General features: G+C 42.3%; 4 protein-coding genes across 5 annotated transcripts in view; 2 read left to right on the top strand and 2 right to left on the bottom strand.

The window, feature by feature from the left end:
- Window positions 1-7,418: 7,418 nt before the first annotated feature.
- Window positions 7,419-8,402, bottom strand: LOC311362838 (hydroxycarboxylic acid receptor 3-like; the record flags this gene model as incomplete). Its single annotated transcript, XM_084482726.1, has 1 exon — window positions 7,419-8,402. One exon carries the CDS (start codon window positions 8,400-8,402, stop codon window positions 7,419-7,421), a length of 984 nt encoding a protein of 327 aa, XP_084338852.1.
- Window positions 8,403-9,051: 649 nt separating this feature from the next.
- denr (density-regulated protein) lies at window positions 9,052-12,413 on the bottom strand. Of its 2 annotated transcripts, none has more exons than XM_084483039.1 (8): window positions 12,274-12,413; window positions 11,520-11,635; window positions 11,374-11,393; window positions 11,156-11,240; window positions 10,209-10,298; window positions 9,786-9,902; window positions 9,525-9,664; window positions 9,052-9,195 (listed from the first exon to the last, which is right to left on the bottom strand). In XM_084483039.1, exons 2-8 carry the CDS (start codon window positions 11,623-11,625, stop codon window positions 9,151-9,153), a joined length of 603 nt encoding a protein of 200 aa, XP_084339165.1. In that variant the 5' UTR covers window positions 11,626-11,635; window positions 12,274-12,413; the 3' UTR covers window positions 9,052-9,150. The 2 variants fall into 2 exon arrangements, with proteins under 2 accessions (XP_084339165.1, XP_084339166.1); XM_084483040.1 differs by having other exon boundaries at window positions 12,135-12,274.
- A 601-nt stretch (window positions 12,414-13,014) lies between these two features.
- ccdc62 (coiled-coil domain containing 62) lies at window positions 13,015-20,058 on the top strand. Its single transcript, XM_084482967.1, has 12 exons — window positions 13,015-13,294; window positions 13,527-13,567; window positions 14,225-14,420; window positions 14,820-14,986; window positions 15,528-15,629; window positions 16,023-16,194; window positions 16,652-16,753; window positions 16,967-17,055; window positions 17,549-17,649; window positions 19,362-19,479; window positions 19,592-19,816; window positions 19,937-20,058. Exons 1-12 carry the CDS (start codon window positions 13,231-13,233, stop codon window positions 19,958-19,960), a joined length of 1,401 nt encoding a protein of 466 aa, XP_084339093.1. The 5' UTR covers window positions 13,015-13,230; the 3' UTR covers window positions 19,961-20,058.
- Window positions 20,059-20,663: 605 nt separating this feature from the next.
- Window positions 20,664-25,541, top strand: part of hip1ra (huntingtin interacting protein 1 related a) — a gene marked incomplete at its 3' end in the record, with an annotated part of 16,064 nt that continues 11,186 nt past the window's right edge. The window contains exons 1-13 of the mRNA XM_084482727.1: window positions 20,664-20,776; window positions 21,071-21,134; window positions 21,640-21,782; window positions 22,145-22,201; window positions 22,546-22,626; window positions 22,970-23,046; window positions 23,372-23,433; window positions 23,726-23,866; window positions 24,051-24,108; window positions 24,266-24,341; window positions 24,432-24,557; window positions 24,864-24,977; window positions 25,333-25,516. Of these exons, the coding sequence (XP_084338853.1) occupies window positions 20,699-20,776; window positions 21,071-21,134; window positions 21,640-21,782; window positions 22,145-22,201; window positions 22,546-22,626; window positions 22,970-23,046; window positions 23,372-23,433; window positions 23,726-23,866; window positions 24,051-24,108; window positions 24,266-24,341; window positions 24,432-24,557; window positions 24,864-24,977; window positions 25,333-25,516 (1,261 nt within the window). The 5' untranslated portion in view covers window positions 20,664-20,698. The remainder of the gene's footprint in view (window positions 20,777-21,070; window positions 21,135-21,639; window positions 21,783-22,144; window positions 22,202-22,545; window positions 22,627-22,969; window positions 23,047-23,371; window positions 23,434-23,725; window positions 23,867-24,050; window positions 24,109-24,265; window positions 24,342-24,431; window positions 24,558-24,863; window positions 24,978-25,332; window positions 25,517-25,541) is intronic.

Genomic DNA, 25,541 nt, shown 5'->3' on the forward strand with positions numbered 1-25,541 from the left:
CTATTATTCAACTTATCAAGTAGGCCTAGAGTAAAAAACAATTAAGATAAATTATAAATATGTCCTACTCACAGCAGGTCCGGATGTAGCGGGCCGCTTTACTTCAAAAAGTGTTCGTTAATTAACCCGACGGTCAACCTGGAAAACAAAAGGACCAGACGGATCATTAGTTACTTTGATAACTTCAACCGGACGTTTCTAACCATGTTTCGGTTAAACTACTAAAATAACGTCAATATTAACCGTGTAATGGAGACGGCTCAGCGTCTTTTTCAATCTAACCTGTGGTGGAGCCAACAGCTGACGGGAGCAGCAGCAGCACAGTGAGGCTCAATGGAGACGCAGCGTGATCCGCACCGAGACCCGCGAAATAATCAGCGGAACTACATGCAGGTGTGCGCCGCCATAGATGTGTGTGTGTGTGTGTGTGTGTGTGTGTGTGTGTGTGTGTGTGTGTGTGTGTGTGTGTGTGTGTGTGTGTGTGTGTGTGTGTGTGTGTGTGTGTGTGTGTGTGTGTGTGTGTGTGTGTGTGTGTGTGTGTGTGTGTGTGTGTGTGTGTGTGTGTGTGTGTGTGTGTGTGTGTGTGTGTGTGTGTGTGTGTGTGTGTGTGTGTGTGTGTGTGTGTGTGTGTGTGTGTGTGTGTTGAGCGGGGGTGGGAGTGGGTGGGTGGGTGGGTTTGGGTTACAAACTGTGGGTGTGTGTTTGGGTTTGTGTGTTTAAAAGGTGAACGATATGTGGATGAGTGGGAATAAATGGTATATATTATGTGGATGTGTGAGTGTGGTTTAAAACCATATGGAGTAGAGGAATACTGTTACTACCAGGAATTGTATGCTGATTGAAGTATGAAATGACACCGTATGATGGTGTATTTCCTTTTGATGAAAATAATAAAAATAATAAAAAAATAAATGCCTAATGTGTAACATAACTAATTAACTATAACTGTATTGATACAATTACTATTATAGAACATAAAAAAATAGAACACAACGTACTTAACTTAAATATGCAAATTACAACATTTGGGCAAATTATGCAACTATGAAAGTCTTTATAGTTGCGTTTGTTTACTCACAAAATAGAAATGCTATAACGGCATAAAAAATAATAAAATCAATCAGCTCAGATATTTATTGTCAAAGTGATGAAGTTATCAAAACGTACAGAAATCCAAATGACACTAAATGTTTCAAATGACATTAATAAAATAATACATTATATTGTTACTTTAATATTCTTATATTGTATATTTGAACAGTCTTCCAATATATTAGTCAAACATTTACATGTATTAAATCTATATCTGTACATATTTTATACAAACAAAAACAAGTCTATTGGAAAAATAATACATACATTAGATATCTATATATCTTAGGAACTTATAGACTGTATCTCTGTTGCTGCAGCAGCAGAGTTTATTCTGTCTTGACACTTTATATTGATATTTTGTATTACATTCTTCCCTTAAATTATTATGTTTACAGTGATTGTTTTATATGTATTTTTTATGCATGTCGCTTTGGATAAAAGCGTCTGCCAAATACTTAAACATAAATAAACACCTGAAAGTTTTTATATCAGCTAAAACCACCAATCTGTTTCACTGGATTCAGAATAAAACCAAATTCTGTCTTACCCAACAATGTTAGTATTTGAATATTGTTACTTGAACAACTTATTCATGGTTCCAATTATACTGTTAAGAAAGTATTGTCTTATACTTTGCCTAAAATTAGACAAAATAGAACATTTCCTTACAAAGACGAATGGGGCCAGGGAACTAAATTTTAACTTAATATAAATAAAATGCAAATATATCAATAAAAATTGGGAATTATACACAAGTTAACATTCAATTCAATTTTATTTATAGAGCGCCAAGACATTACACGTCTCACGGCGCTTTACAGAGTATTGAACATTCAGAGAGAGTAACAGGGGCGAAGATAAACTCCCTAGAACTGGAGATACATATAGGAAGAAACCTCGAGCAGATCCACGACCCGAGGGCCTGACCCATCTGCCTAGGGTCAGTTACAGGGCAGTGAGGTTTGTATACATGATAAATGAATAGGTTAGTTAGGTGTAGAGAATAGAACATGGTGTTTAGAGCCACCTGGGGTGTATGTTACAAAGAGGTGGGATGGTTACCTAACCAGTATGATAATGCATGAATCCCATTTAGTGTCAGAAATTTCAAATAGTCTAGTGTAGGGATGAATTGTCATAGGGATTAGGAATTGTCATAGGGCAGTAGTGGATCGCTAGGCAGCGCAGGCCAGGAATCCGGTCAAGGGGACAGCAACAGGCGATGGTAGGGCAGTCATAGGGATGGGACTTCAGGTGCAATGAGGGCCAAATACAAGGATGGCTAATGACTGGTAATGGTTTACTTCACAAGTGAGGTAAGGGGGAAGAGAGATATATATAGAGTGGGTTAGTATTGCTATACGTTTCATGACGGTTAGTATTAATAAGTGTATCAATGGTACTATATAGTGTTACACTATAGCGAGAAAAGGCAAGATATGTTATATATTGATAATATGATTTATCAAGTCTCAGTTCATAGCCGGGTGAACACCTAGTAGTTCAACAGTAATCCCAAAAATTACCCCATTCCAGTTGTCAGGTAAGTGTGGCAGGACCTTTTCCTGTTTATCACACATTTCACGAAGGTGGGCTACACAAAATTGGGTTGGAAAGCTAGACTAGCTATACTGTATAGCCACTGTCCATCTGATTGTCTAGTTAGCTAACATATATTACCCCCCCCCCCCCCCCTACACAATCTGGACTGTGGTCCTAACTTTCACCCCTGTTGGCTTTTACAATCTTTATCTTCATCATTTATTTCAACTTAATCTTATTCAAGTAATTTTTTCATTTAAAGACCGGGTAAACCAAATTCAGTATTTTTCTTCTTATCATATTAATTAGGCCTTAAATGTGTCCCTCAAAACATGTAAAAAATATTTTTCCCATTCATCATTTCCTTGAGGAGCTAGGCCTCAGAGAATGTTCTGTGTGCAGGTTTAAAATGGGCGGGTCTACATCGAGGACCGCGTTACGTAAAGCGGTCTTACTCACATAAACCCGCCCCCTGCTGCCCTCTAGGTATAAATACATTAACCGCGCACTAGCATTCTGTGGTTTCACCCGTCTATGGTTTTACCGCTCACGAGTCTGATTTGAATTGTCAGTTTGCAGCTAGCTTGCCCGTTGGACCTCTCCGGTGATGGGCGTGGTTTCCTGGCCTGCAGCGCACACGCCCCCACCGTCCTGAGCCAGGGATTACTGCTCATTTTTCATCAACTTTGAAGCATAATTTTATATACTTCGCGATTTTTTTAGTCCTTCAAATTTTGCAGGGTGGTTAATAATATATTTTCCTGTGGTATTATAAACTCAAAACCCATAATTATTTTTGGTTTACCCGGTCTTTAATTGACAAGCAATTCAATTATGGTCATACTCTTATTTGCTAGCGGCTACGATTTCAGTACTATTGAAGATCTTTGCTCCTTCTCAACTCTGTGGTAATATTTTTTTCACAAAATACAACCAATAGTACGTTAATGTTAAATCTTACTTGTGAAAAGTAATCCCCTGATTCCTATTTTCGGCGGTCCGCTCATTTGAGCAGGAACACCAGCCCGGCCTCCTTGTTCTCTTCTGTAGACGCGACCTGTCAGCTGTCAGTTCAGGCTGCTCATCACCGCTCCAAGACGGCGGCCCAATTTCTCGCGTCACAGCAGCCAATGCTGCGTCTACTTATAAGATGTCTATGACCGTAATCGCTGATTTGAGTCTGTCCCCCCCAAACAACGCGAGTAGGGCCCATCATTTCAAGCCGGTTGGTATAAAACTTTCGGGGAAAGCTAAATCGTGTGTTTTTGCCAACGCATACATAAGGATTAAACCACCCCTGGATGCCCTTTTATTAGACAATAATGTATGACTCATACTTATACCAGTTATATACTTTGATTAGAGATGTTACTTCAATCTATTGGGTTTTATAGACAAAATGTAAATTTGCACCAGTGTGGCACGTGAATGCTTTTACACATTGGCATGTATAACTTAACTATAACCATTTAGCTAAAAAGAAGAGGTGCAACACTTTAAAAGAATGCACACCCTTTAACATTGACGTATCAAGTATTCACTGCCGGCATCACACTGGCTGGCAAGCTGGTCTGACGAAGCAACATCTACACCGGTAGCTCTGTGCCTCCTTACAAGATGTGTCTTCAGGATTTTGGCGTATAGAGCCGTCACATCAAAGTCACATTTAGGGCAGTGCAGCACCTTCACGCAGCACCCTAGCAGCTACCAGGCGAGATACAGCAGGTCTGGGGCGCAGGTCAGGGGGGTCCGACAGAAGGACCAGTGGGCACAACCAAAGGGGCAGGGGGTCCAATGGGAGGACCATCGGGTCCGTCAGAAAGGGCAGGGGGCACAACAGAAGGGTCTGGGGGCACAACAGAAGGGTCTGGGGGTCCAACAGGAGGACCAGGGGGTCCAAGAGATGTGCTGGGGGGCACAACAGCTGAGGCAGGGCACTCTTCAGGCGAGATGTGGCTCTTGGCGGCTGGGTGGTGATGCCTCTTAATGTGACTGGTGTAGTCACACCTTCTAACAATGCATTTGTGGCAACTGTGACAGTGATAATGGGGTTTGTCATGGCAGCTATGGTGACATTTATACACCTTGAAACCTGAAATGAGCAAAGGAGGAATATCAATTACAGCATATTAGTTTCCACAACTAAACAAACAGTCTTAGGCTATATCTATTTCAGAGAGGTACCAATGAGATTTACAAGAAGAAACACTTACACCCATGAACAACTGTCCATGTTAAATGATTCTGGAGGTGTCCCACTGCCTCGTGCGCAGCCTTGAATTGTACTCTTTCAGTTGGGCAAAGAGGGCAATGATAATTAGGGCACTTCTTACAGAGGTACACCTCAAGTGCATTGTCCAAATGCCTCACAGAGTCATGAACCTACAGAAATGGCAGAAATAAATTATCTTTAAGTAAACATTTAATAACCTACAGTATAGTCCAAACTACCATAGTCAAAACGATATAGTCCACTACCAATAACCTGGATGAGACTACCAAGATCTGGATGTATTGACTCATGGCTGAGCGCATTATATTTTTAGAAACGTCATTTGTAATTTCGGCTCATACTGGTAGAACATTAGATAACAATGTCCGAGAAAAAATTCTGAGGTTTAAACTGTTTGACCCTACTGTACCGTTTTTTCGGCGTACAGCCTTACATCAAATTTAGGGCGGTGCTCCACAAACTTCCCTCTGGCAGCTACCAAGCCCGATGGAGCAGGTCTTGGGTGCGGGTCAGGGGGTCCCACAGAAGGGTTGGGGGGTACAAATGCAAGACCAGGGGGTCCAACAGAAGGACTGGGGGGCACAACAGCTGAGGCAGGGCACTTTTCAGGTGAGCCAGGGTGCTTGGCGGCTGGACTAGGATGCCTCTTAATGTGACTGGTGTAGTCACACCTTCTAACAATGAATTTGTGGCAACTGTGACAGTGATAATGGGGTTTGTCATGGCAGCTTAGGTGACATTTATACACTTTGAAACCTGTAAAAGAGTAAAGGAGGAATATCACGTACAATGTATTGGTTTTCCACAACTACAACTACTACTATAACAATATCAGAGCTACTGTTAACATATTCTGCAATTGCAAACTGCAATTTTAATTGTCAGAAGTCAACAAGAAACAACATACACAAGCACATAACCAAGTCTTATGCTACACTTTTCAGCAGACTTGCAGTTTTTTCTTTTAAATAACCAACATTTTAAACAGAAGAAAGGTAATAATGAACGAGAGTTACAAAATACCTCAAAACAAAAACATCTCGGCATATGACAATAATAACTTACACCCATGAACAACTGTCCATGTTAAATGATTCTGGAGGTGTCCCACTGCCTCGTGCGCAGCCTTGAATTGTACTCTTTCAGTTGGGCAAAGAGGGCAATGATAATTAGGGCACTTCTTACAGAGGTACACCTCAAGTGCATTGTCCAAATGCCTCACAGAGTCATGAACCTGCAGAAATGGCAGAAATGGATGATCTTTATGCAGCATGAGGCAAAATGTAAACATCTGAATAACCTACAGTATAGTCCAAAAGTCTGAGTCCACTACCAATAACTGCTTTAACTTCATAGTTGATGAAAAATTATTGTTTTATGGAGCTCGCTATGGCTACTAACCTGCCGGCTCTCTGCCATGTTGGTCATCCAAGTTGCACGTAAATCTATTGAGAGAAATTGCATGATCGCGTCAATTTTATTTTATTTGTGTATCGGTAGTGCATCATCCGGTAACATACACTTCTCAAATTAACCGAACTAGGGTAAATTACCTTAGCTCGGTTCTTCCACGCCTCAGTTCTTGTCACGCTGTTTGGGTTTCTATTTAGAGGCAGCCGGTTAACCAATCAGATGTGGGAACGAACAAGGCCCTCCCACTTGCGGCTGTGTAGCTACACACTTGCAGATATCCGCCCACTGACGGCTAGGTTCGGTGTCCAGAGCCCGGCCTCACACATCAGACTAGATATGAATCTAAAGACTAGCTATTTTGCAACTGTAAATTATTGTAAACTATTATTCGGTCGTTGTTGGTTTCCGGCCCGGGCTCTGTGTCGTCTCCCCCCGGGTTTCGCAGATCCCAGACGCGCTCTAACGTCATCACTTTGTTATTTTCCCTCATTAATCATCCAAGATGGAAAAGAAAACAGTCAAAGGTTTCTCGGACTTTTTAAATATGTAAATTAGGAGGATTAGGAGATCACATTGTCCCCCAGGGTGCAATTATTCCGCAGTAGAACAGTTAGGAACTTTATATAACTTATTGTAGGATACCAACACTTCGATAGTGATTCAAATATCCTCTAACAATGAAACCCTAAGAACTAACTAACTTGAAACGTAGCCTTACCTTAGAATGACAGTTACATGGCCTGAGGTTTCATTTTTCATTTTTTTTTCTGGATTAAAATTGTTCACTGGGCCTCAATTCTCTGCTTTTTTCCTAGAACATCTCAAAAATGTATATTGTTATTTATGATTTCCATTTCTGGTGACAAATTCCATTAGAAAGAAATGCCTTAATGACTCTGAATTCTTCATTCCTTTATTTATAGGCCTAATATACACACTTAAAATGACATTATGACAAAGCAATTGACACATTCAGCTTGTCCAATACACAGATCCATTACCTAATTTCCATTAACTTACAATAATTATTTTCTTGATAAAATGGGTAGAGCTCACCATTCGTTTATTACACTCACGTTTGAGATAACATTTGTAATAATGGGGGGTCATATAATGAAAAATCCCCAAGTGGTATCTACATCCTTGCAGCAGTCACCGTTGCAACCATCTCTTCCTCTTCCTTCCTCCCCAGCAGCTTGTTGAGCAGTTTCTGAAAGATGCCGCTGAAAGACGGACTGGAGAAGTAGTACACCAGAGGGTTGAGGACGCTGTTGAAGTAGGTGAAGCACACAGACGTGTAGAACGCCAGGTTAGCCTCTCTGAAGTGAATGCACTCGCTGTACCAGTTCTTGAGGATCCACACGGCGACGCGGGATATCGTGCTGGGGAAGAAGCAGGTGACGAAGATCAACGCCACGGCCAGCACAAACTGCACGGCCCGCTTGATCTTCCCACTGCTGTCGATGGTCTTGTTCCTCAGCTGCCACAAGATGCTGATCGTGCAGAACGCAACGATGGCCGTGGGCAGGAAGAACTGGACCACGTAGAAGGTGTTGTGCCAGGTGGACAGAGGGCTGTATCCCATGCAGATGTTGAAGCTCTCACACTGCGTGCGATTGTTGCGGTAGAAGAAGTGGCTGTCGGAGAGCAGGTAGCCCGTGGCGAGGACGATCAGCCCCCACAGAGACAGGGACACCCAGAGCGCGTAGCCCAGCCCCATGCGGTTGATGGGGTGTAGAGGGTGGACGATTTTCAAGTAGCGGTCAACGGCCACCGCCGTGAGGAAAAAGATCCCTGCGGCGCGGTTGGCCGCCAGCAGGAACAGTAGGATCCTACAGGGGATGTCGCCGTACAGCCAGTCCTTACCCCTGCGGTAGTAGTCGGCCCGGAAGGGCAGGCAGAACAGCACGATGGTGTCGGCCACGGCCAGGTGGGTGAGGTACACCGAGTTGGGCTTCCAGTTGTCCATGTGGAAGACGAACATCCACAGTGCCACGATGTTCCCCAGCAGCCCAAAGATGAACTCCAGTATGAGGATGGGAGGCAAGAGCATATCCAGGATGGGGGACTCGAAGGCACAGCAGATATCCACCGGGGTGGTGTTAAACATTTGAGACATTGCTGCAGCCCGGCAGGTCAATTTCGACCGTCTGCTGCTCTCAACGAGTGTCAACAGAGATGAGTAGATTTATTGCTTTCACAAGAAGCTGGCTGTGCGTGTGTGTTCATGCAAACTAACCTGATAACATGTAAAAGTATAGGGTTGGCACACAAAAGCAAGCAGTATTTATGTACTTAAAAGGTTGCCTCTAGGGAGGTGCGCTTTGCACAAGGGAACATGGATAAAAGTGTACACTGTTTTCGTCTAGGGATGTCGCCATCATTATAAAACTATTATGATTCGGAAGACGCACACTCCAGGGGACTCAACCAGATGCCCTGGTTGAGTCCCTGAAAAACAACCAGCTTGTGGTTTGTTAGCAACTTGGTCACAGGTATAATAGATAACCAGGATCTGACCTCAAACCTTAACTGTTTAAGCCTTCATGAAAAAAGGTGTTGACTGATTTAGAAAACGTGTACAAATAATAAGTAGTGACCAGGTGAATGAGACTGAAATTTATTAGCCTAGATTTGTGTTGAGAGAAATGGGAGGGATTCACATCATACCACAGCTTTTGGCAAATGAGAAAGCAGCTATCAATAACTAAAATTGCCAAGTCAGTGGCCCTGTCCGCAGTATTTATATACAGTAAATAAAATAGATATAAAATGATTCTTTTTTTTTTAATGTTAACGTGTACATTTGGCCAAGTTTTTGCTGTTACATGTCACATCCATAATCAGTAAAAGTGCATATTAGGTCTTCACTTCTTGACTTCTCCCAAATCATCGATGCTGTCATCGTCCACCTAAAAACAAAAAGAGTTTGACTCAGTTTTTTGTGTTATGTGGTCCTCCTTCTTTCTAAAGATCCCCCCTTTCAAAAATGTTCTGCGATCCGACCATAGCAAACAACATTTTTTTGCATTTCTTTCTTGCATGGCACCACTTTTAAATGTTGAAAAGGCTTACACTTAAATATGTAGCTCCATTTTCCTATAAAATTGCAGGTTTCTTCTGACAAATGTACTTATTTGAAGTAGCTTTGGGTGAAAGCGTCTGCTGAATGCACTAAATGTAAATGTTCCAAAATGAACAAAAAGCTAAATTTTTCCTTAGTGTAAAGGCAAGCACTCACCTCTGGCCACTTTTCCTGAATGACATCAATGATGTCATCTGTGAAGTCTCCCTGAATAATGATCTCATCCTCCGGCGTCACCGAGGCACCACAAGAGAACTTCTGGGCAAAGAACCGCTGGGCGTCCTTAAGCTCGATGTCTGGAGGGTTCGGCAACACCACAGAAACCAAGAGAGTCACATTGAGGCAGACTGCATGAATTTAATTTAAACTAATGCTAGTCGTCTATTTGAATGGACTATTCAAGTGTGTTCTTCTTACCAAACGTTTGCAGGCCACACACTCTTGTGACGTATTTCTTCTTTGCCCGCGGGATCTTTGCTATTGTGACTTTCTGTGGTACCGATTTCTTTTTCTGTTTAATCTGGCCTCTTCCACCTGCAAAAGAAAACATGACAGATGATATCAAACACACCAAGTATAAAAGATTTGTGAAACCAAGTAACTGTCTACATCTTCACGTCACATTTTTCATTGTACATTGTACTCTAGCATACCTTTTTATCCAAAGCAATTGATAGTGAATTCGGATACTATCCTTAATTAAGGATGATTATAGGTAGATCGTGGACATTGGGGATCAAACCCAGTACCTTCCGGCTGGGAGTCAAACACCCTAGTCACTACACTACCCTGTCCCTAGTAGTTGAAAATACTCCCTAGTAATTTAAATATCATATGAACCTCGCTTCTGTTTCTTCCTTTCCTCCTCTTCAACTAACGGTGGTTCCTCTCCGGTCACTACCTCCAGTTTCGGTATGTTCCCTTGGGGGCCTGCGAGACAAGAAAAGAGGATTGATAGTAAATACACAATACTCAATTAGTGACACAATGAGCACTTGCAACAACTGCATGCTAGTGCGACAGCGGAAGCAATATTCCTTGTGCCTTTTTGTTTGTTTTGTTTTGGCCACTTAACATTTGGGGATTATGCTTGATATCACTGGCTTGCCATAGGTGGTTTATAAACTCCCATCAGTGAAAACATGTTACATCATACATGACGACCCTTATAAAATGAATAGTCACACATTCCAATATGAAGGAGCAAAACTTATCATTCCCTGCTCTGCCAGTAGGGGCTGCTGATACCTACCAAAATAGACAACATACTTACAAATCTACCACGTCAATATGTGTTGAATGGAAAAATACATTCCAATATTGTGAGTCAATTTATTAAGTCTACATTTATTTGGTTGCTCAATTTGATGTATATGTAAATCAGACAATGGGATTGAGGACATGGAGTAGAGGGCAGGTGGAGCTTGACATAATATTTTACCCACCAGTATAAATTTATAAATTAGATAATCTAGTTATAGGAGGAGATACATTTGTAGAAGACATGGCCTCTGGCAAAACGCACCTGAAAGATTTCCCTGTCCATGATAACCAAAACATTAATAAATGAATGCTGCCTGTTACTTTATGAGGCCAATCTTACTTTTGGATGCAGGAGCTTTCTAGCACATTGATTATTCTGATTGTTTAAATTAGTAATATGAAGGACACGCAGCCATACCTAGCAGGGCTGACAGGGAAACAGAATGTAGTATTTTTGCATTTGATGTCCGTCAGATGCCTGTTTGTGCCCGTCTAATATTACATAATCTATGGCTGGTACTCACCTACAGTCAGCCTAGCAAAGAGATCTGGAAAGTTCTTCTCCAGCCAGTGCCTGCATTTTGCTGGCTCTGGCATATACTCACAGTACTGTTAACACAAGGGTACAATCACATCACTTAAATTCCACAATACTATTCTATATTGTAGAGATATACTCTATAGCTACAGCCAATATCAATAGAGTGACAAGAAACTACATCATTAATATGTGTTTATTTACCTCTGTTGGCAAAGAGCACACTAAAACACAAAGAGAGAAGGGGTTAGAACACTAATGGAATGAATTTACAAAACAAATCACAGACATTCATTCACAGTGCTTATCAATGTATCAATTACACAGTTCAATAAATGATGTATTATTACCTCCACAATAAAGGACTTTATGTGGAACCTTGGAATCCGAGTCAGCTGCACCATGGTCCCCTTTGTACTCCGGGATACTGGATTCCATGTTTTCAGTAGTAGCCATTACAAATATTCTAGAAACAAATTCAAAAGTTAAAAACCTTTTTGGTAACGGCTATTGAACACAGGTTACACAATTACACCGGGAGCACTTCTACATTTGGTTTTAACCTAAGAAGATAACCCCTTCATGAATAGATAGCATCAGTACACTCTACTGATGCAACTGGATATCTGAAGGGTCACATACAATAGTTTCACGTGACATATCCAATTGGACAGAACGCAACCATGTATTTTGTTTTCACCAATATCATAAACATAAGGAACTGCTTGGTTACTAGCATTGCCCCGCAGAAATGAAATACGTCTATAATAAGCTGACGTTAGCTTGCTAACACATGCGGCACTTATAAATGAACCAGTTGAGTCACCTGTTTAAGCTACATGGTGTTACTTTTGTAGACAATGCCCTAACGACTTGCACTCCCTGTCCGGGCACCACACAGCCCATGTAAGTGAATGGAAAACTGTACTTGTATTGGTTTCATTCAACGCCTGGCCTCAACTTACCAAGCTGTCACCTACCGAGCCAAGAGAGACGCAATAACTGATGTGTTTGCGACGCTAGCAACCAAGAGGCTTGCTAACGTTGAGCCCACTAAACTGACCTTTAGATAAACAGAATGGGAGAAATTATGAGGAAACGTACCCTTCAAAACACACTATTAATGTCTTCTTTTCAATAACGTAGATCGCATTATTGAAGTTAATTAAACTTGAAGAAATAATTGAGATTAGAGAGTTCAGTTGTGTTACATAGAGCACGCCTCTTCAAGCCTCTGCTCTTCCTCGTGGGTTTTGTATATCTGTGGCGTCACACCTGGGTCGTTACCGCCCCCTATTGCTTCGGAGTGTAGACCACAATCATACCTCTCTCTTTATAATAATAATAATAATAATAATTTATTTAACTGTTTATTAATGTCATATATAAAGTAAAGATTTATTTTTAATGGGTATTTAAGTTAAGTTTTATTAAAGAAGATACGAATGCACTGCTACCGTTCTTTCCCCAAAAATAAATCAACCCGAAACAATATCCGTTTTAAAAAGATCCCATACAAAACCACAGTTGTCCTTAATAATCTGCATGAAGTATTTATTTCATATTAGTGAGAAATCATTGACGGTTGTTTTAAAACTGAACCTACAGCCGGAAAGGTTGTCTTTACTTCTTAAATGACGCAAGGTTTGAACAGCCAATCAAAGCTGAGCAACACAAACTTTTCACGAATGTGGATTCTGGATTCTGGATATGACTAGTGATAATGTTTTATTGTTATTGTGCAGCTAATATCACGATTTTAAGTCTCTATGAACTTTGCAATCTTCTGGTCCGTCGTTAGAAGTAGACTGCACCAAGGATACTGACGTAGTAGTAGTAGTAGTCATACCAACAGTGTTTTATTTGAAATTCAAACTACCTATCTCATTTACAGATTCTTGGCCAGAAATGTGGTTCGAAATATCGATAACTGTATGTATTGTCTAAGATAACAGCTTGAGCAGCTTGAACAGGTGAGCCTGAACGTAGACTCGCCATCAGCCCTACCGTTACAGCGGCGATACTGAATGAGGTGAGCGGTTGGGTCAAATCTGACCTGCAATGGACAAGGGAGGTCGAGATGGACCTCATGGAAGCTCCTCGACCACTCCACCCCGGTCATATGGTAAACGAACAATTTTGAATATAAATGTTGTTTTATGAACAATGTATGTACAATTGATGTATAATCTACACCACTTATATCTTAACCACATGATTGTTGATTTTCAGAAAGAATATAGCAAAGTGCCTACATTTGTCTTTTGTGCTCATGTCACAGTGCTCATGTGTCTTTTGTTTTAATATGCATACAAATAGTTTTTACTGCTTATGTCATTTTCTTGTATTTGATTTAGACCCCTCTTTCGAGCCTTGGCAGAGCACACCTATAAAAAAGGTGAGCAATTTCATTTACATTATCCCACAAGATGCATATGTTTTGAAGTGACAATTCAATAGGAAAATAGTTATGTATTGAAAATGTCTTAATGGTATAATGTTGGAGTATTTCCTGCTGATGTCAGCTAAGTTTCCGTCCAGCAATCTAGCAATGAAATGGACGGGATGGTCAGGCAGTTGGCCAGAAGTGTACCACCTTACCCTGTAGACAATCACTGTCGTACCCAGTTACAGCACACTCAAGTAAGAAATACATTCAGTTCAATAATATCATTGTACAGCACTCTCTTTAATAAATATTAGTAATAGTGTTCAACTGCTCTGGTAAGTGACTAAATCATCATCACCATTTTGAGTTTGAATAAAGTGTATATATTACCCCATTTAGTATATGAGATAATTATTTTAACTATTTTTAGTTACCAAGCATATGCTTTAAGTAATTCCAGTGACTGTCCCTTTTTCCTGCCGCCTTTAGCCTTCTGGGATCAAACCCAGGACACACATGTGCTATACCTTCAAAACGTTCAGAACTGCCTCTCAAAAAACCTAACACAGCACCCAGCTCACAAGCCCACGAATAAAGGGTTTCATGTCCTTTATTCATTTGTCAAATCCTCTGGCTGTGTTTTTGTTTGTTTTGTTTTTTAAACAGATGTCAGTTGCGAGTGACATGGAGAGCTCCACCATCCAGAGACAGAGGAGAGAGCTGCAGCTGATGATCGCTGAGCTAAAAGACCGGGACAGGGAGCTGAACACCATGGCTGCCTCCCACCACAAGCAGCTCCACGCCTGGGAACAAGACCGCCAGCGGGTCCTTAGCCTGGAGAAGAGGTGCGCCAGGTCGGACGGTGAGGAAACAAACAGTAGGACATCATCGGGTCAAAGTCTACCGTCAGTTTGGCTGGCATCTCCTCCATTTACAAAACTACTCAATACTAATACAATACTACTAATACAGAGAACTAGTACAGAAAAGAGGAAAAACAAGTCTATAAATTACAATGCTAATTATTGGTTATTGGTCATGCAGTATATTGTATACCTATAACTTATTAATATGATTAAATAAGAATAGCTATAGCTATGTAATACATAGCTATAGCTACAGTAAATTATATTTGATTGAATTCATGAAAAAAAGAAAAGAAATACAAACTTCTCTATAATTGTAAATATAATAGTATAATACTTTTTTTTTGTTCCGGATAAAGGGTCATAATAAAGGTTTATCGTTTTATCTACAAAAGAAGAGCTCCAGAAGCGTGTGGAGGTGATCCGGGCCCTGACCAGGCGTGTCCGGGTGGTGGAGGCCAGGGAAAAGGACCTCCAGACGGAGCTCGGCTCCACCCAGCAGCAGCTTCAGCAGCTGGGCCAGGAGCACGAGGACATGGAGCAAACCACTCAAGACCTGCAGGTACAGTAACATGGAGCTGTGTACATTATACAGCTCATATAATCCCTACATGTTAGCCTCCCTGTAGGCATCCTTGAGAAGGATGTCTAACCCTGTTATTGTAATTGAAGATGCATCATCAAGGACCATTCGAGAGGAATGGTTTTAATAAAGCTATGAAGAAGGTGACTCATTTGTATTTTATCTATATATTATATTTAGGGTCAAAGCAGTTTGTATGACCTTGTTTTTTACCGTTATTATTTAGCAGTATACGAAAAATAACCTTGTGCCACACAAAAAACGGAAGAATGTTTAAGTGCATTGTTTAGTTATCACATTTAGAAAACGTGGTTCATCAATTCATCAGACGGGGACAGTAGAGACATGTCATACACTCTATGCATTTCAATTCACTTCTTCTATCAACGATGTCATAGAATGCAGTATAACCGTTCTGTTAGCATAATTCAGGCTTTAATCCTTTTCATAAAATATCAACTAATCGGTATCTGTGAACTTTTTAAAATATATTCTCAAGCAACGGCTTCTTTTTCCGCAGGATAAAGACGCAAGCCTGACCTCCACGGTGCTGGCTCTGTCCTCTCAGGTCGGCTCCCTGCAGGTCAGGGAGGAGGAGCTCAGATCCCTGCTCCAACTCAAGGTACACGCACACGGGAGACCTACGGTGTCTTCACCTCGACGCCATTTAAACCTGCAGTATGTGTACTCTCTTTTGGGTTCAAATGTATTTCACTGAATTAAAACCCATCCATCCATGGATGGCTCTATCAATCTAGCGTTCACTTTCTCTTAAACTCTTAATATTCTGTGCATTAAAATAGAATATTAAATATTCCAAATATTTATATTATTATTCCAAACTTGTAAATATTGATATGCTATATTCCAAATGTTTAAATATTAACATTGAATATTTGAAATATTTAAATATTCCTGCTGTACCTCTACCTGCTATGCTTGTAATTGTTTGCGAGCCGATTGTGATTGAGAAATAATGGATTTATTGACTGATGATGGATTGATTCCCTCTCAGGAGAAGGACATGTGTGAGACTGCCACCCACATGGGGGACCTGAAGGTCAGCCTGCAGGAGGTGGAGGCGTTGCTCAAGAAGAGCCACTCGCGGGCAGAGAGGCTCCTGAGGGTGGTGGAGGAGACCAAGCGAAGCTACAGGGCGTACAAGCACGAGAACGGCGGGCTCAGAGGTGAGTGACTCTGGCAGCAGTTAGCAGGGGAGCAGTACCAGACTCATCCAACGCGGCCACTCACAGGGCTGTCGCTGACGGTGATGTAACTGAACGGAGGTTTCCTTAAAAAGTATAAATTGGGGGAAATGAATTATATAGAATAAAGGAGCATACCAAAGCCTCTATCCCTGTAGTTATTATATACTTGGAAACGCAATTCTGTCAGTGCAATCATTCAATTGTTTACACTCATTTTGCTTATAGTATTGTATTGTACTCATAACATGTGCTTCATAGTCATTTGGTTGAGGTTACTCAATTCTGGTTTTAAAACCCCATAGTCTGCAGTCTAACTGTCGGCATCCTTCAATTATCGGATCAATTATCGGAGATGAAACAGTGTTTACTTACTTGTGTAAATTTTGAAATGACTTGCTTCTTTGGACTACTTATTGTGTGTTTCCTGTGGTTGCAGAGGAGTTGCAGCAGCACATGACCGAAAGCAGTGCCCAGAGAGAGGAAATTATTCGCCTCAAACAGGAGCACCAGATGCTCTGCAGGGATCTGACCTTGTCAGGTAAACCACCCATTACTTAAAGGTTACTCATTTAGACAGTTGAAGATGTGTGCTTACATTGCAGCTTGAGGTTCACTTTATTACTATAATGAGTCGTGTCGAAGGTAGACGATGTGGTAATAGTTTCCAGGTTGACATAATGTGGTATCTAGCTGTGCTTTACTGTATATGAGATGGTTCTTCTTGACCATGTGCAATGATGCTTTCTGCCAGGGGAGGGCGATGGCTGGAAGGATGAGTTGCTGGCGCTCGCTCGGTCCAAACAGGAACGCACAGAGTCTGAGCTTCACTGCCTAAGACAGGTGTGCACAGCTACCTTATCTTTACCTTGGACAAACCAGTCTCCGTCTGTCTGTCTGCTTTGTGTATACGTCATCGGTAAAGTGTATGTTTTTTTTTTTACATTTTGAGACACCAACGATATGGTTTAGTTTTATCAACATAGTGAGCTCTTTGTGTAACTTGTGAGCTCTTTGTGTAAGCAGAATATTTCCAAGGTTTCCTCATTCCTCGTCCTCACTGTGTTGACTGACGGCAAAGCTACCAGTCTGGTCTCACTGCATACCTACCTGCTGTAGTACATTATCCGTCTTGGCTCTGAGACATTTGTTCTGTTACACTCGTATGCACTTTAGAATTTTTGAGGGGATTTATTGTTGCTAGAAATCGTATCACTGAAATTTTCCTTTTTTGAATGTGGTGTAAAGTAAATAAATTGACACAGCTAAATAAAGCTGTGTCTTCCTTGTAGTAAATACATTGAAAGCGCTAAATAAAGCTGTGTCTTCCTTGTAGGTGTGTGAGAATCAGCAGCATGACCTGCAGCTGCTGCAGCTGAACTTGGAGACAGCCCGTGTAACACTGGGAGAGAGGAGTCGTCAGGAGTCTGTCGGCAGGTGATTACATTCCAGACCAATAGGAGAGCTCAGGATGTGTCACACACTGGTGATTTGATAAAATCTTCTTTCTGTGGCCTTAGGGAAGATACATTGATGCTGTCACAGAACATTCTGGAAATGTCTAAAGAGCAGCTGAAGTCGCCATGCAGCCAGGTCTTAAACAGTAATTTAAAAGCCAAACAAAACAACCCTTACGTGTTTCCATCAGTCACAACTGGCAGTAAAATACAGAGAGAGCTAGAAGATTCTATATCTGGGCTGTCCCTCGATGCTTCCGATGTACCGATGACTTTGTGTGAACTTATTAACCACTCTAGCACGACATGCCATCTCTTCCCCGGTCAAAATAGTAAATGCCAGCAATGCCCACCAGAAAATGGTAGAGCACCAGACTGTAATGGGGGCAGTTTCCATTCTGAGCCCGGATCTTCTAATAGTTCCCTGACAAGTGGAGACCGGGGCAGTTCAGGTAGATCGTGTTGCATCAGGGCAGATGCTGACCTACAGTCAAAGGGGAACACTGAAGGAAAAGACAAGGGTCAAGATCAACAAGAGAAACCGCTTACATCCAGTCAGGGTGTAGGACGTCATTCAAGCCGAAGTGTGACCCCCCTTGATGATTTTATTTTAAGTGATGACCTAGCGAGTCAGAACCTCCAGGGTAGCACTGTCCAACCAAGGTCCCAGGATGATAGTCTTGAGGAAAGTCCTGTTAATTACTTTACAGCAGCACTAAGAGATGATTCTGACAAGCACCCGACAGAACTGCAGCCTGAAGGGAAAACGGCTACTTGCACTGAAATCATTGAACAGGAAGAGTTGGATTTCATCTGTGATCTTATTTGCATGGATGAGGCTGAAGAGAGCAGACTGGACAAGATGACAAGCTGTGGGGAAAGGAGTGATCCACAAGATCAGGTAAAGCCTCGTTCTCCGGTGACAGCCAGTATAGCAGAAGATGCCAAGACCTTTCCTTCAAGTTCCATCGAGGCAGCTAGTTCTGAGAGCAGCATTAAACAGATAGTGTCTAGACATGAGGACGCTTGGTCTCTCGAAAACAATTGGGATAAAGAACGAGAAACGTCAAGGCATTGGACCTGATATCTCAAGTACGTTGCTGAGCAGTGAGGATGAATATGTGGACATGGAAGACTGTGGCTTGTCCTCTTTTGGGGGCACTGGTCAGCGGAGCAGAGCTGAACAGATGGATGATCGTTTTGGAGCCAATAGAACTTTTGTCCCATCATCTTATGAACCGGAGACAACAACCCAGCAAATCAGACCTAGATCCTTTAAGATCGTCACCACCGGTTGCAAGAGTATATCTGGTACGATCCATTACAGGAGGACCACTGATGTGCCCACACAGATGGGGCATACCAATGTTGGAGGGGTGAAGGGTGTTGAAGAACCAGAGCCAGGGGAAGGTCATGATACCCGGGCAGACGTAGGGCGGGGGGGCCAGGGATGAATGTAGTAGCCGTGCTCAGGAAAGTGCCACAGGGAAAGTCGTCCCCCCCGTACTATCACTGGAGGTCAGACCCCCAACTCCACAAGACCACACCTGGTAGGGAACTAGTCCACTAGGCGTTGAATTCATAAGTTAGTGTAGCATGGTAGTAAACATAGTCGCTCGGTGAAGCAGGGGGGGCACCATTTAATGGTTCTGTATCTACCTAAAATACAATGTTTTGTCTTATCTTTTACAGTCAAGATGATTCACTGACGTCTTCACCGATGACGAGGAACTGTTGTTGGGCGAACAACACAAAACAGCCGGCTACAGCGGTCGAATATCCAGAGCTCCCCTCCCACGCCTCCAACGACGTGAGACGCCGGACCCGAACCCAACAGAATCATTTCAAGAACATGGCTGTTATTGTTTTTTTTGGTTGTGAAAAGAGTTGCTCACAGATCTTCTCATGCCGCCCATTTCCAGGGAAGGCATCCGTCCGTGTCCTGCTGTTTGCAGCGGGCTCTGGACGACTCCCAGCACGCGACGCTCGGGTCGGACTGCAGTGTGCTCCAACACAAGGGTTCTGTGAAGAACCAGAGCGCTCTCCTCAGGATGGGCCTCAGCCACAACGGCAGCTCGAGCGAGGCCCCGCACTGTCCCCACACCGGGCGGAAGTCCTCCTGTTACAGTAGATCTTCAACGGACAAGGTAGATGTTTGTTGATTTGTCTCGGTTGAACCCCTCTGCTGTTTCTGTTTGGCATGAACAACAAACAAAGAATTGTGTCGACCTTGAACATGATTTTTTTTAATTCTCTTTTTCCACCAGGTCACTGAAACACCCAAAGCGTGACTCCAGCGCAGAGAGAGTTCTAGATTGAGTTCAGGAACGTTCCAAGTATTAACCAAAGCATTGTTTACAATGTACAGAATGATGTCACTTTACTGCGCAACACAAACGACAATTACACTTTCAAACTGTACTGGCATACTTTATATTGTGTTTGTGTTTTTTTTTCCTGATATATATTTTTAAGATGTTATACTGGTGTAAATTAATAATTGTGTACTTTTATGAATTATTGTTTTATACATCATTATGAAATGCAAGAGATGAACAGTAGGCTACGTAGCAATGGTTCTTCTGAAGGTCTCTTTTTAACGTCCTAAGTGTGATTTGTCGCTGACTGTGGGCGGGGTGGGAAACCAGTCCTACAAGCCAGTTGCCTGGCTGTGTCCTCTTATTGTCATTCAAGTTTCACTTCATGCAGACCATGCCCAGTGACTCATAGACTGCATCTGATGGATGGAAACAGTTTTTTTTAGTCTTTAGTCGGCCTATTTTGGACTTATTTTACGGAGATCATTGAGTTAAAAAAACCCGGAACCTGTTGTTTTCATGATGTTACATTCGAGTTATATTTACCATACTGGACTGTGGCAGGGTGAGGCATAAATCAAAGAAAGAATCGCTGAGGCGTTCCTCGGACGCGGCGGGCGCATCTTCAAGAACCGACGCCGCGCACTGAACTTATAAATAACTACTGGAGCGGTACGCGGTTTACAAGTTTAGTGGAAGATACATTTCATCATGCTGAAATCAAAGAACAAAGGTGATAAGACGGAAAAGGTTCTGGCGGCGGAGAAGGAGCAGTTTGGAAAACAGCAGGTAGGCCCTTTTGTTTTTTCCACCGGGTGATTTGATAAGGAAACTTTCTCCTGAGGCCGTATCAGGACTACTTTGCGTTTCTTTTTTAAATAGGCATATTCATTTTTAAAACATTACTGCTTTAAACGCAACCATTCCGGTGATAGTTGGCCCAAAAGCAAAAGCCTATAGTAGCGATACTATACAAAGGCATTTGCTAAACTGTTCACAATTGCTCCCTCTGGCTGGCCCACTTTTGATAAACGTTAATTAACTGCGCCCCCCCCCCCCCCACCACCACCACCTCTGTTTCAGCTCCACAGCATCACCAAGACCCTCACCTCGACCGAAACCCCACTCAAAGAAAAATATGCAAGGAGTATCCTTTGTTGTGTTTGTACACCTTTGTCGTGATGATGGGCTTTACAGCTATAGTTGTTGGTTGGTGGGAATAAGGGCAGACATTTGCATATTATTGCAAATTGTTATTATGGATAACACAATGTGTCCACATTGTATTGACGATTAAACAATGTAAAGATTATAGGAACAGCCCCAAAAATTAATTTCCATTGTTATTTACCTAGATCGACCCTTCGTAATTTATTTTAGAAGCATCAATTTACATAATCTTTAATCAACTTTAAAATATTTGATTTGTTATTACTGCCAACATAAATCCCTGGGAGAAGGGGATTCTTCTGTGTTCCTTCTAGATCTTTCTACCTCAGTATGGGATAAGACGGTTATTGTATTGTATGTATTGTAGGCCTGTGACACTCTCTGAGGCTAACACTATGACTAAGAACCATCCAGCTAAACTGGACTTACCTGGTATGGGAAACTCTGCATGTCATGATGTTTCCTTAACCGCACGTGTAAAGACATCATCCTGGGCACACACAAGGAGAGTGGCGCCACCACCTTCATGTCCTACTGCCAGAACCTGCCTCTGTCCAGCAGCTCCCTGATCAGCTGGAAGTACTGCTACATGCTGCACAAGGTGCTCAGGGATGGACACCCCAATGTAAGGACACAAGAGCAACCCATTTCAGGAACCTGGACCTCTTGACTTGAGAGCTATCACTTGGAATTGCGTGGTCATTAAGCAGATGCTTTTATCGATTAACAGTGATTTTGAGTGAACTCCAGCTACTACTACTAACTTCCTTTACTAAGTACTAAGATAAGTCGTAGTTCCTGTAGTTATGGTGGAAATAGCAGCGGTAGTAATGATAGTTTCTAGTAGTTTCTATCTGGTACCTTTTTGTCATTGACAGGATGGTTTATTTGGGGTTTGTGGGATATATAAACACAACTGACTTAAGGAAATACCAGTTCTCAAATATTAGTCTGTGTATCTTTTTGTTGTTGTTGTTCAATGTACAGGCTGTTCGAGACTGCAACAGATGGTCTCGCAATGTCCGAGATATGGGCATTCTGTGGGTAAGCACGGCACAAAAAATATGTACTAATTTACATAATAATAATTTACATAATTTACATAATTTAAATAATACTTTCGATAATACTATCGAGCATGAGGAAGTGCACAGACAAGCTGGCTGTCGCCTTGCATTGCTGAGGCCACCGTCGGTGTGTGAATGTGTTTATGAATGGGTGAATGTTAGGCAATATTGTAAAGCGCTTTGGGTGGCCTCTGGTTACAAAAAAGCACTATATAAATGCAGTCCATTTACCATTTACAATTACTTTTTTTTTTTAAACTAGTTTACTCACATTTCTTGAACTGAGAATTAATCGATGATGTAATGTTTGGAATGACCCAGGGAAACCTTCATGACCGATATGGACACATTGTGGCTTTGTCCGCCAAGTTCCTCTATCTCAAAATGGAGTTTCACGTCAAGGTAAGACGACAACAATCCATTCCTCTATAGAGCCCATTCAAGGCAGTATATGTTGTCTCTATGATTATTGCAGCATTATTTAATTTTAGGCCATTGCCTATTCTTGTTTTGGAGTCACTTAACAGTGATTTATATTAAGAACATGTTATTAATGAGCAGGTTGGATGGCAACAGGTAGACAATGTGGACATCCTATCAGCTAGAATTCAAACACCCTACTCAAGGGTGTCAAACACAACTACTGCTACTACTACTACTACTACTACTAAAACTACTATTGCTGCTGCTACTGTACTACTGCTACTACTAATACTAGTTGTCTAACATGACATCTCATCTCCAGCACAAGTCTATCCCTGGCAACCTGGAGGCCAGTGACGAGGCCGTGGAGAGAGAAGCAGGAAGTGACATGAACCAAGTGTACGTTGACACACTTCACGCACATTATTACTTATAACGTTGTATGGTGTTATGTGTTGTTGTTCTCCACCCCTACCTACTACTCTGGCACAGTGTAAAGCATGATACATATGTAATCATTATGCATTATGCTTTTCATACTATAATGATCTGCTTGTTGATCTTGCACATATCCTTAGTTCTGAATTAATAAATCAGTGAATTCCAAACAAATACCTGAAATGACTATTGCTCTAAAACATGGCAGTGTGTATAAGTAGCGTCCCTGGTCTGATGGATCTACAGGGGTTCAGATGTTAAGGTTGTCTCTATGTATTGATCACAGGTTAGACATGACCCAGGAACTACTGGACTACCTGGATAATGGACTGAAATTTGCTGACACAGGTTTGTCCAATCACTGTTTGCTCACAATTTTAGAATAATATTATGTTTTTGTAAATTTGTATCCTCTTCCATTTAGGGATGTCATCTATAATTATTATAACTGTTATAATAATAAAAAATAAGACTAATATTTATTGTTATCATTATTATTCCTATTTTTATTATGTCATTATTATTATTATAATGATAGTAGCACAAATAATAATACAACTGTACTTCATCACATATTCATACTGTTACTCTGCTATTGCTGTTATGAATGATGAAACATGTCCTCTCTGGTTGACCTCAGTGCTGCGTCAGGTGGACGTTATCGGGGCTAAATCCACCACCCCCTCTGGCCAGTGCCGGCTGGCCCCCCTCATCCCCGTGATCCTGGACTCCAGCTTCCTCTACCACTTCTCCGTCATACTGCTCTTCAAACTCCACAGCCGTGAGCTATTGCTGTTTACTTCCTGGGCATTTTAGTAGACGCTGTTGTCCCAATGGGTATACAGGGGTTTCCTTTACATATATATGCAAATACTGGGAATCAAACTCCGTACCTAGTCGAACACCGTAGGCACTTCACTTTTCAGCCCTGCTAAGACTCCAATCTTATCCTGTTGTTTTAAAAGGTATTTCACCGGATACTCTTCTTGGACACAGAGAGAGATTTCGGGATCTGTTCACAAGGTATGTTTTCATTGGTCGGGCTCACACAGGTATCTGCAAGGTATGTTTTCATTGTTCAAGGACAAACTTTTAAAAGTTGATCTGTGATGAATGTGGTCAGTGGTTGCGTTAGACTTGATCGGTGACATCAGATGACATCTGTACTTGTTTTATTTAGTCTCACAGAGTTCTACAACCGGACTAGAGAAATTGAGTTCTTTAAAACCATAATCCAGATCCCAGACCTACCAGACGTAAGTAATGCTTTCACCAAATCTTTCAGAGCGTATCTCCCACCTTAGAACCTTAGAATGTTAATGAGCCATTTTTTTCCCCCCCGACAGTCCCCTCCAAACTTCCTGCGTGCCGCTGCGTTTGCTGAATACAAAAGACCCGTGGTGGTTGTGGGCAACGAGGAGCCCCACGAGGACGAGGAGCCAGAGCCCCGGGACACGCCCCAGAACCAGCAGGTACAGGGCCGGTGCCTCAGGACGTCCCCTCGCAATCACCTCCTCCGTTGGGGAAGCATGGAAGCATTGGGACGTTACTTATTATGCTGTTTAGTAACTAACCATGGAAAGATTAGTCATTATATTGAGAGCGATTGTGAGCAATATTGCTATTGTGAGTCGTGGGAAAACAACGTTTTCATTACACTAGGTTAGGTTGTATTGACGTTGGCTCAGAATTTTACAGTACAACTCTCTTTGAGTATGACAACAAAAAATCCCGTGATGCATTCATTCCTGACTGATCATCTGTCTGTGGTTGGCCAGTACTACTCGGTCAACCAGTACGGCCTCCCAGAGGCCCAGGAGCAGAGGGAGACGGAGATCCTGAGGAAAGAGCTGCAGGCCCTGAAGCCAGAACTACAGCTCCTCAAGACCGAGGTGGGTCCGCTGGGGCCTTGGGGGCCTTGGGGAGGGTTCGCTGGAGTAAGGAGGAGGAGTCTCATAGAGACATGTCTCGCGTCATCTTTTGCGAGGACAATCCACTGACCAGGCACTAACTAAAGAGCCTCTACTAACTTCCTATTCTGGTTCCTGTTGCTGCTCGGCACTGTCGTCCAATATATCTTCCTTATCAACTTTGTCGTTGAGATTTTCTGTTTGCGTTTGCTTCGGTATCGTCGACATCCTCTGACTGTCTCTCAGCCCTCGCTTGTAGTCGAGTGGTGTCCGAGCGTCCGCTGAACGGCCCACAGACCCACAGACTGTGTGACGAAGGTGCTCTCGGCCCCCCCAGGCCCAGAGGTGTGTGATGGAGCTGAAGGGGCAGGTGAACCGGCTGGAGGCCCAGCTGGAGGAGCAGACCACCCACAAGCAGATGGCCCTGGTGGACAACGAGCACCTGAGGATGGAGGTGGAGGCCCTGCGCTGCACGGGCGCAGCCAACGCCGGCGCCCAGGTGGGCTACAAGGAGGCCGACAGTGAGTACAGTCGGGCCGTGCACGT

Source organism: Micromesistius poutassou (assembly GCF_964030765.1).
Source record: "Micromesistius poutassou genome assembly, chromosome: 18".
Lineage (NCBI taxonomy): Eukaryota > Metazoa > Chordata > Actinopteri > Gadiformes > Gadidae > Micromesistius > Micromesistius poutassou.